The following is a 12,037-nucleotide window of genomic DNA, read 5'->3' on the forward strand; positions in this document are numbered from 1 at the left end:
GACAGAGAGACAGAGAGAGAGAGAGAGAGAGAGAGAGAGAGAGAGAGAGAGAGAGAGAGAAAGAGAGAGAGAGAGAGAGAGAGAGAAAGAAGCAAAGGGGAGATGACTTGTTGTTGCTGCTTTAAAAAGTAGAGCAGAGGAAAATCAGAAGATAAGAGCAGTGGCTTGGGACTCAGTGGTGAGAGATGACTAATACCAGACAGGCTCTGTTAGGTGTTGGAAGCTCACAGGAAAAAGCATAATCCTGTTGTATGAAGAGCTGATTAGGCTTGTTTATATTGTTCTTACTGCCATTTACAATTTGAGAGCTAGTCTTGCCATATGACTAATGGAGGTGCTATTTTCTTTGGAGAAGAGATCTATGGAAATCAAGAAGTCCCTGGAAGGAACAAAATTCTTGGTTGGTTGGCTCGGGTCATTTCCATAGCTCTTTACTGCCATCTATAGCATTAGAGAAGGAAAAACTCCTTGGACCCCAGATAGTAAGAAGCTAGTCTAAAGGTATTTGCACTTCTCAGACTTAAGAGAACTAATCACCTTTGAGTTCTCACTGCATCAGTGACAAGCCAAGGAAACAGAACTGTTTATCCAAGACGACCATTTCACTGGAAGAGTGTAATGTTGCCTTTTTATTAAAGGACTTAATAATGCTTTAGAGTTCTAAGAATAGCAAAAAGAGGATTCTTCCAGGTGGACATATAAGCCCACAGCCCATAGTCTTAAGTGGACCCTAAACACATTGGTTTCCCTGTTACTAAATTTCTGAAAGTCTGAGCTCACTACCTCCCCAAGTTTGTGGATGGTTTATTATGTTTTGATTATTGCTCTGTTTATTTTCTGTAGAGTAAGCACAATTAGTTTTGCTTTTGCCTTTTCCTTAATAAATGTATGAGTTCATGCTATCCAGATTACATAAAACCAAAATGAATTTATACCCTGAATATTAAAGGTCATACTGTAAAAAAATTCTTGGAGTCAATATTGTGTACTGGTTCCAAGATAGAAGAGTGGTAAGGGCTAGGCAATGGGGGTCAAGTGACTTGCCCAGGGTCACACAGCTAGGAAGTGTCTGAGGTCAGATTTGAACCTAAGACCTCCCATTTTTAGGCCTGGCTTTCCATCCACTGAGACACCCAGCTGCCCTCAAGAGATATATTCTTGAGCAAACAAGGGATAGAGGTAATTTCAGAAATAAAATATGTAATTAAAATTACATGTAATTGAAAAGCTTCTATATAGACAAAACTAATGCGTCTAGGCTAAGAAGAGAAATAGTCAAGTGGGAAGAAAATCTTTGTGTCAAATTTCTAGAATAATGTATTTTGTATCTATGATCTCTAGACAAGTAACAGATATGTAAGATTAAATGCATTTCCCAGGACAGAAGTGATTAAAGCATGTGAATAAACAATTTTTAAAAATTTTATTTTCAGTTCCTAGTTCTTTCCCTCCTACTTCCTCTTCCCCAACCCATTGAAAAGGAAAATAAAATCAGTTACAATTATGTATGATTAGGCAAAACAAGTTTCCACATTATCTATATAAAAAATAAAATAAAATAGAATATGTTTCATTCTGTACTTTGAGTCATTAAGTTCTTGATCTGGAATTAGATAGCTTATTTCATAATGAGTACTTTGAATTTGAGGTTTACCATTGTTGAACAATTACAAAAAGAAGAATTTACACTAATAAATAGTTTACATTTAAATGTAATATAATGTATTATAATATGTAATATGCTAGAAAATAAATGTAAACAAAATAATAATCAAATGAATGAAAACATCAAAATTTTAATAATAAGACAATTGTAAATTGAAAAAAGCTTGATATTTTACCTCATACTCAGAAAACTGCTAGGTGGGAATAATCAAGGTTGACAGGATTGTAGAAAGATAAGTACACTAATCTATTGTTGGTAGAGCTATGAATTAGACTAATTGTTTGAAAAGCAATTTGAAATTATGCAAATAAAGTGATTAATATGTTCATACTGCTTGACTCCAGCTTTCCCCAACAAAGTGAATACCCCTAGGAGGTCACTGATAAAATGAAAATGTCTGTATATACCAAAATATTTATATCAATGCTTTTTATGATAGCAAAGTTCTAGAAATTAGTTTCCAATTAGTTGGTGAATGGCTACACATATAGGTGTACATGAATGTAGTGGAATATTTTGTACTGTAAGAAATGAATGTAGAAAAATATGGAAATACCTGCACTAATGCAGAGTAAAATAAGCAGAGCCAAGTAAATAACAAATACAATGACAACAGTGAAAATTGTAAAGAATAAAAAGAAAGAAAGAATTGTAAGAGAATGTTATAAAATAAAATAAAACAAAAAAAGTTGGCCCCCAAAAAAGAGATATGAGAAAATACCTTCCTTTACTACCCTTGTAAGAGATGAAAGGCCCGCAGGTAAGGATCATATCACATCTTTTCAGAATTTTTCTGATGTATTGATGTAATGCTAATTTTTTTCTCTCCATATTTTTATTTTTAAATAATTATTTGTTAAATGTAATGGCTCCCTGGAAAATGTGGTGGATAATTAATACTGAGGAAACAATCCAAGCTATATGATTTATTAGCAAAACAAGCATAATAAATGGGTCAAAGAACTTCCCAGTCAATCCATAACCTGCATACCGAATGAAATAGATTTTTATGTATTAAAAACAATCAAATGAGACTAATTAGTTAAAAGAAAACAATTAAAAGGATACAAACCAGAATACGGAAGGAGATAATCTGATTTCTAATTGAAGGCTTTCAAAGTTAGAAGGGTGGAGAGTAAGTTTTCAGCCAAATTGGGAGGGGGGCAAGTAGGATTCAGGGTCTTTCTTTTTCCAGAATTGGGAGATTCTGATAATTGTGTACCTGTATTTATGAAACAATAGATGGCTTTCATTATCTAGTTTTCTATGGATGATTTGCAGAAAGATAAAATGGAGGATAATAATACATGTGGCAGCAGAAGATGGAGTCAGTGTTCATATGACATAGGACTTGTTAATTTTCTTGATCCTCATACCAAACCCACTCCATTTTGTAACTGGTCTTCATTCCATTTCACTAGAAGTTATGGGAAAATTGGGTGATGTAAAAACAAAAGGCATTCATACATTAAAAAAATATTTATCACTTTTTTATATAATAAATTTTTTGAGTCAGAGTTTCATTGCAATTATGCATATCAAGAAAGTATAAGGATGGAGTCTAAGGAAATACAATGGTAAGAAGTCTAAATTTATCCTCCCTTCCCCATGCCAGGGTTACTCCTAGGATCTTGAGTGAGTTTTAGCAGTATAGCCACCCTTCTCTGGTCCCTACTTCAGGAAAAACCCCAGACCTTTGAATGCCAGGGCATGTTGAGGTGAGTAAGCCAGCCCAGGGAGAAAGGATGTAGATATCATGTTGGACACAGTTCCAGAGGCTATACTGCCAATATGAATGGGTTCATGACCATGCATGGGTATGTATTTTGTAATCCAAGTTCCTGATCCTGCTATCATTAAGACTGACTTTCTCCTTGAATTAACTTGTATTTCCACTTCTATGCAAGTTTTCTTTTTCTTAAGGAGAAAACAAATTCTTTGAGGGCAAGGGACTATACTCATTTTGTATTTGCAGAACCAGCTCCATCTATAATGCCTTGAATCTAACAACAGTTTAATAAATGCTGAACATAAGCATAAATTGTCAGATTATTATTTGCATTTTTATGTATATATATATATATATTTATTTTTTGTAAGCCTTTGAAAAACAGACATCATATACCATGTTGCATTTTATTATTCTTAGCATCTTTCCCTGAGCAATGCACATAGTTAGAATTTGGGACACGATTGTTGAACAAATAAATTATTTAGTGTCCATTTTCTTTGAATATTTGATTAAATATGTGTTTTTGCATTTATACAGATATGTTGTTTTATACAATATGCTATTTATACAAAAGTGTATAAATTATGGAGCTATATGTCTGCCATAACCTGTTTCAAAGATTTCAATGCTTCAATCTCTTTTGCTCTTTATTTTTCAGCAAGGCAACGAGTTCTAAAAAGAGAGAACCATGAGTTAGAATTGCCAGGACAAGAAAAATTGAAACTCACTGTCAGACTGCCTCCAGCAAAGAATGAGAATAAAATCAGTGAAAAACCAGTCACAACAGAAGTAAGTACGTCATGAAATGGGAAATTACAGAAAGGCAACAGGGTATTTTCCTCACAGGTATGCAGGATAGTAGTGTTATAAAAAAAGAAAATGTTTGAAAGGAATAGAAAGATATGAATGTGACAAGAAATGTGAACTCTTGAATGTATTGAAAAGAGCAAGATGTTGTTAAAGGAATAACAATAGGCTCTGGAAATGCATGATGGGGTACAGGCAGTTTGGAAGCCATCTAGTCTAACCAAGATGAGGAAATTGAGGCATAGAGAGGTTAAGTGACTTAGGATCCCACAGCTTATTATTCAATTCAGTAAACATTTATTAAGTGCTAGGCATTGTGCTAAGTACTATGGATTAAAAAAAGAAAAATATGACCCCTGCCTTCAAGGAATTTATACTCCAGTGGTAGTAGAGAATTGAAAACTAAGGGAATGCCCATCAATTGAGGTATGACTAAACAAGTTGTAGCATATAGTTGTGGTGGAATACTATTGTGCTATAAAAAATGATGAGGGATATGGTTTCAGTACCATCCTCTATTCCTCCCCACTTTTTTCATATCTCCTTAAACACCTTAGTCTATGAATAATTCTTCTATCTACTATGATAATGAAAAGTTTTCAAGAATTACAGATATGATTTTTCCCTATAAAAATATAATTTATCCTTACTGAAGCCCTTAAAATTTTTTCCCCTCTTTCTTGTTTACCTTTTTATGGATCTCTTGAATTTTGCATTTGGACATCAAAATTTCCATTTAGTTCTGGTCTTTTCTTTAGGAATGCTTGGAAACCTTCTGTTTTGTTAAATGCCCATACTTTCCCCTGAAAGTATATAGTCAGTTTTGATGGGTTGGTGATTCTTGGTTGTAGACCCAATTCTTTTGCCTTCCTGAATATCATATTCCATGCCTTGCAGTTCTTTAGTGTGGAGGCTATCAGATCCTGTGTAAAACTGACTGGGGATCTTTGATATCTGAATTGTCTCTTTCTGGCTACTTGCAATATTTTCTCTGTATCCTGGAAGCTCTTGAATTTCACTATTAACATTCCTGGGGGTTGTCTTTTGAGGATTTAATTTAGAGGGTGATCTATAGACTCTTTCAATGTCTATTTTGCCCCCTTGTTCAAGAATATTGGCAGTTTTCTTGGATGATTTCTTGTAATATGATATCGAGGCTTTCAGGTAGACCAATAATTCTCAAATTGTCTCTCCTGGATCTGTTTTCTAGGTCAATTGTCTTTTCAATGAGGTATTTCATGTTTCCTTCTATTTTGTCATTCTTTTGATTTTGCTTCATTAATTCTTGCTGTTGTGTGAGATCATTGGCTTCATCTGCCCAATTCTGGTCTTTAAAGATTTATTTTCAGCTATGAAGTTTTGATTTTCCTTTTCAGTGTAGTCTATCCTGCTTTTCATGGCTTCCAGCAGGTCAATTCTGGTCTCCAATTTAATTATTATTTCATTTGATTTCTGGGCTTCTTTTTTCCATATGGATGTTTTTGTCTTTTAAACTGTTATTTTCTTTTTTAATTACTTTCATTTCTTTTTTCCCCACTTTTCTTCCCATTTTTCTTCTATCTTTCTTACTTGGTTCTTAAACTCCTTTTTGAGTTCCTCGAGAGCTTGTGACCAATTTCCAATTTTTTTTGGAAAGTTTGAATGTGTTTGCTTGTTTGTCACTCTCTGCTGTTGCTTCTGTATTTTGCTCTTTTTCTCCATATGAAGTATCCAGGATTAAAAGCTTTTTTCTGCTGCTGCTTATTTCTTTTGCTACTTGTGGATTGTGTTTCCTGTATGTTGGTGGACATTGCTTTTTTAGCTTCTGTCTCACAGGGCTTTGCATTGAAAGTATGGTCCAGGCAGTTCTTGTACTTTAAAGCAGTCTGCCCTGAGGCTATTTTTCCAGTTCGGCTACAATAGCCAGCTTTGCTTCTGCCTAAGCTCCATGCTCTGCTGCCCAGGCTCCCCGCTCTTCAGTCTTAGGTCCCAGGTCTTGTTGCCAAGGCCTTGCACTGCCCTCAAGGGTAAGTCTGTGGTGCCCTCAGATACTTGCTCTGACCCTGATGCAGTAGGTGGTCTGAGGGAGGGGTGATTAACTTGTGCTTTGAGAAGTGTGATTTTGGCCTTTTATAGTGTGGAAACCCCCAAACACTGCCTACTTTTAAGCCTACACCCTGTGGGAGAGCGCCCTTTATTTATCTGATTTTGATTTTTGTCCTTTTGAGACAAAAATTTGCTTTGTACTGATCAGTTGGAAGGCAAGTCCTAAGGTTCCTGCTACTCCACTGTTATCTTAGATCCACCTTTTCCAGGGGTATGGTTTTAGAAAGACCTGGGAAGTCCTATATAAACTGATGCAAAGTAAAGTAAGCAGAACCAGGAGAACATTATTCACAGTAACAGCAATATTATAATGTGATCAACTGTGAATGGCTTAGCAACTCTGATCAATACAATGATCCAAGATCATTCTGAAAGACTCATGATGAAAAATTCTGTCTATTCCAAAAGAGGCAATTGGTGAACATTGAGTGAAAATTGAGGGACTTAAGACAGTTCCTGGTACATAGTAAGTGGTATAGGAATACTTCTCTCCTTCTCCCCTGATAGATTTAGAGCTGGAAGGACCTTAGAGGTCACTGAGACTAACTCCTTTATTTTATTAGTGAGGAAATGAAGACTAGAGAGGTTAATTTATTTGATTAGCATCACATATCTCATACATATGTGAGTTGGTATTTGAACTTACATCCTACTGATTCCAATTCCATCAATCCCTATACTATATCAGGCTGGCTTAACCAAACACTTAATTAATAAATGTCATATATCAGATTTGACCCACCCCATGTTTAGGGCCCACCATAGGAAATATGGAAATTGTCTTTTTTACTATGAGCATTAATAATGAAAGTTAATCACGTGAAAACATATGTTTAGTTCTATCATTCATTGATATTTGAAAAGGAGATTCTCCACAATAGCCTTATGAAGTATGTAGAACAAGCATTATTGTTTCCGTTTTGCAAATCAGAAAACTGAAGTCCTGCCAGGCAATGAGCAGAAACTTGACTGTTCAGTATTAGAGAAGGAATTCAAACCCAGGATTCCTGATTCTTAAGTCTACAGCTAATTTGACACACCCTCACCAAAAGCAGAGACCAACTAAGAAGAAATATCTTAATGCTTAATTTACCCATCAAAACAGAGTGGGGTGGGAAAATGTCTTGCTTTCCTTGCTCTTCTCTTCTCTGAGCTAAAGCAAAACAAAACAAAACTAAATTCTTTCTTAATCCTTCCTTATATGGTACAAATGATTCACCATTCCGATCCTTCTTCACTGACTACTCCTCAATTTATCAAATGACCTTAAACTGGGTACACAGAACTGAACACAGTGCCCCAGGTGTGATATGAGTAGTGCATAGACATTAGGATTATTATCTCCTTTGGGTTATGAATTTGTATAATTTAGCAAAGCTGTAGGATTTGGCTTACTAATTCCAACTGTATGGACACTAGACTGGTTCTATATTTATTTTCTTGGAATAGAGGAATTCTTAATATCTGGGTTTTTTTTTTTTGTTTCAGGGACGCAAGATCAAAGACGGAGCCCAAGAACAAGGTAATATTTAATTCTGGATGAGAGTCATGTACAGTAATTATTTTTAATTTATTTTAAAAATATTTTTCCATGTTTACATATTTCATTTTTTTCTCCCCTTCTCCCATCCCCCTTCCCAGGTCCAATAAGCACTTCCACTGAGTTATACAAATGTTATCACTTATACCTATTTCCATATTATTCATTTTTGCAATAAAGTAGTCTTTTAAAACCAAAACCTCGAATCATATATTCATATAAACAAATGATGAGTAATTTGTCTTTCTTCTATGTTTCTACTCCCACAGTTCTTTCTCTCAATGTGGATAGCATTCTTTCTCATAAGTCCCTTGAGATTGTCTTGTATTAGCAAAGTCCATTACATTGTATTGTTCCACAATGTTTCACTTTTAGTGAACAATGTTTTCTTGGTTCTGCTCATTTCACTCTGTATCAGTTCCTGGAGGTTCTTCCAATTCATATAGAAATCCCCCAGTTCAAAACTTGTTACAGCACAGTAGTATTCTATCACCACCAGACACCACAATTTGTTCAGTCATTCCCCAGTTGAGGGACACCCCCTTTATTGTCCAATTTTTCGCTACCACAAAGAGCTCAACTATGAATACTTTTGAGGTATAACAATTATATACAACTTTCTTTCCTCATTAAAGAAGGTCAATATTACCATATTTGATTTTTCCATAGTCAATAGGGGCTGCTCAGCTTGGTTATGGTTAAAGTCCTGACTAGTGATGATGAAAAGAGGTAGAGCAACCAAGGCTAGGCAACTTATTTGGGGACATGGCAGGAAACAGAGGAGGTAAGGATGACTTGAAGGATGTGAACAAAGACGGATTAAAATAGTGGTAGTCATCTTAACAAAAATAGGGAAGTTCAGAAGATGGGTTGGTTTGGAGAAAAAATTATCAATTGTGTTTTGAGTATGTTAAGTTTGAGATACTTTCAGACATCTAGTTTAAAATGCCCCATTGGTGATGTAGGCCTGGAAGACAAGAGAGAAACTAGATGGACAGGCCTAGTACATGTACTAGGCATGTAACATTTGTGAAATGTCTACTTAATATCAACTTTCGCAATGGTCTTAATATCTGAAATAGAGAACCCTTGGATGATGTGATCCTTCTAACATATCTCTCTCTCTTTTTTTTTTTTTTATCAGGGTTTGTAAGGATGGGGGATGGGACAAAAAGAGCCAGAAGAAGGCCGTTGGTGACAGTTACTGACAGTAACCCTCATAGACTCTCTCCCTTCTATCATTACATTTAATTACTGGCTCTCATTTATTGTTATAGGTTGCTAGAATGAGCATGCCTATAACTGGGTGGTAGGGTAGTCCAGATAACCTCTGCATTGCATTCCAGCACTGATTCTATGGTCCTGTTTTGTTTTTTTTCATTTTTTCTTGTCTCCTCCATCCCCAAAGTAGCTCTTCTTTCCAACCTCTTATTTTTCTCTTAACCATACTGCCATTCTTCCAGCCACATAAACTTAAAATCTCAATGCTATTTTTTTACCTTCTTTTTCCTTATTGTCTTATATCCCATCGAATCACTAAGTCCAATTGGGTTTTTCAGCCTTCCCATTTTTTCCATGCCCAATGGTCACATTTTAGGTTAGGAGTTTATTACTTCACATTTGGTTTGCTACAATGGCCTCCTATCTGGTCTCTCTGCCTCCATTCTCTTCCTCTTCTAATCTATTTTACACATAAAATAGTTAAAATATTGCTTATATCAGGGATGGGCAAACTATGGCCCATGGGCCAGATGTGACCCCCTGAAATGTTCTATCCAGCTGCACGACATTATTCCTAATCTGAAGAATACAATGAAACTTCAAAAGAGTTGTCTTAGAAACAGACTGACAGATGAACATTTCCTTTCCTTTGGCCCCCTCTTTAAAAAGTTTGCCCATCACTGGCCTATATCATTTTGTGTCCCTTTCCACATGCCTTCAATGGCTCTCCTTTGCTGGTGCATGAGATACTTTCACCTAATTTTTCTTTCCTTTCCCTCTTTCTTCAGTGTATTCCTCTTCCCTTTTTTTGTTGTTGTTCTTCTCTTAAGATCTTAACAACATTCGCTTGTTTATTTAGACTCAGAAGGGGCACATGTATCATTTCTCCATATTAGAATATAAGTAATTTATCCTGTTTTATTCCCTTATCATTGCTTACTCATGTTTAAACTTTTTGTTTTTCTTAAACTTCTATATTTCAACTTCCAAATATCTATGCAAGTCTAATCTTTTCATCAGAGATGCTTGGAAGTCTTCTCTTTTCATTAAAGGTCTATTTTTCTTCCAGTAACATTATACTTAGACTTAGTGGGTAAGTTATTCTTGGCTTTAAGGAAATGGCTTTACCTTACTCAACATGGTATTCCAAGGTCTCTGGCTATTTATAGTGTTGGCTGTTAAATAATGCGTGATTCTGGCTAATTTATTGATTTTTGAATTTTTTCTTTCTGGCTATTTTTAGTATTTTTTTCTTTGACTTGGAAGCTATGGATTTTAGTTACAACATTTCTGGGAGCTTCCATTTTGAGATTTCCTTCAGGAGGTTACCTGTTTATTTTTTCTTTTTCTACTTTGCCTTCTGGTTCAAAGAGATATGACCAGTTTTCCTTTATGATGCGTAGGCTCTCTCTTTTTTATTGCCTCTTTCAGATAGCACAATAATTTTTAAGTTTTTTTCTCCTTCAGCTGCTTTTCAGGTCAGTTGTTATTCTTAAATACCATATATCTTTTTCTGTCTTCTACCTTTTCAGTCTTTTAAGGTTATTTTGATATTTCTTATTGTTTCAGGGAGTCATTGACTTCTCTTTGGTCCATTCTAATTTTCAGAGTTTGTTGTATAGGCAAGGTTTTGTATCTCTTATCCCAAGACATTAATTCCCTTTCAAATTTTTCTTCCATAGAACTTTTTTTCCCCCAGTTTTGTTCTCTAATTTCATTAGTAAAAATAATGCATTTTAAAATTCTTACTTTATTTCTTTGATAAATTGTGAGTTTTTACCCCAACTGCATTTTTCTTTAAGGCTTGTTTGCTAAATGTTTTAGACTCATTCTCTTATGCTGTATTTATTTATTAAGCTTTCTTGATACCATAATAGCTTTTAGTGGTGAGATTCTTTTCTTGTTTACTCACTTTTTTCAGCCTACTTCCTGATTTCAGATTTGATATTAGACCTTCCCTTCAGAAGTTCATGGCAAGGTCAAGCCCTATTATCAAGTCTAAAATTGGGAAGTAGGCTGGAAAAAAACAAGCAAACAAGAATTCCATGACTGAAAGCTATGATGGTATCAAAGATGCTCAAGAAACAAATCCAACATGCTGTCAACTTGGAGTATTGAGCATTGTTGTTCCAGGATCTTAGGCACAGCTTATAATCAAAATCCATAAGCTTTTGGTTCTTCCATAGTTTCTCCCTGATCAAGGGCAAATCTGGTTGCCACTCTGAAGGTCTACTAGTTCCTGATCTGAATTGGGATATGAGCAAAAGTAGAATGATGTTTGACTTGACCTTTATCAGCCAGCTGGAAATTTCCGTTGGATCAGAGATTATTTTGTTTATGATTATAGCCCAGGTTATTCATTTGTAGGCTGGGCTACATACTGGAATTGAAGCCTTACTCTGCTCCTAGAGTCTATTACACCCTTTTGCTGCTTTCTTCTGAACTTTATCCTTTCTCAGTGTACCTATCTGGGACTATCTACCCAGGATAGTTCTCTGGACAAGGGTCTCTTTTTTAGTCCTTCCTAAAGCTGTGATCCAGAATTAAGTAGTGGGTGACAAAACTACTAGTTTACACCTGTAAAATTAACACTTGGCATATATTCCCATCAAAGTTCTCCAATATGAGTCTGGGACCTTTTCTTGTCCCGGGGCACAACTTCTCCTTGGGCACTAGAGTGCTTGTAGGTGCCATTTGCAAGCCCTAGGCAGCATAGTGAAAGAGATCTGAAGACTCTGAGGATAAAATGGGTTTTGTTTTTTAGTTGCCTTTTCAAGGTTCTTTAAGTAACCCATCATAAGATCTTGCAAAACTAGTTTTGCTTCCCCTTTACCTATCTTTATTCCTTTAGTTTCTTTTCACTTTCTTATTTTTAAAGCTAACTTTTATGAGACAACATTGAAGTATTATGCTGATAATGGGCTTCTTTACTTCATTCTTGATTTTATTGGAAAGGCTTCTAACTTGTCATCATTATAGATAATAC

At 35.4% G+C, this 12,037-nt stretch overlaps 1 protein-coding gene across 1 annotated transcript in view; it reads left to right on the top strand.

Annotated features, from left to right (window-relative positions):
• LOC123242360 (protein mono-ADP-ribosyltransferase PARP14-like) overlaps nt 1–12,037 on the top strand; it is a 119,876-nt gene that overhangs the window by 34,631 nt on the left and 73,208 nt on the right. Inside the window, exons 2-3 of the mRNA XM_044670051.1 lie at nt 4,057–4,187; nt 7,779–7,812. Coding sequence (XP_044525986.1) covers nt 4,057–4,187; nt 7,779–7,812 — 165 coding nt within the window. The remainder of the gene's footprint in view (nt 1–4,056; nt 4,188–7,778; nt 7,813–12,037) is intronic.

Source organism: Gracilinanus agilis, chromosome 3, assembly GCF_016433145.1.
Source record: "Gracilinanus agilis isolate LMUSP501 chromosome 3, AgileGrace, whole genome shotgun sequence".
NCBI classification, from domain to species: domain Eukaryota; kingdom Metazoa; phylum Chordata; class Mammalia; order Didelphimorphia; family Didelphidae; genus Gracilinanus; species Gracilinanus agilis.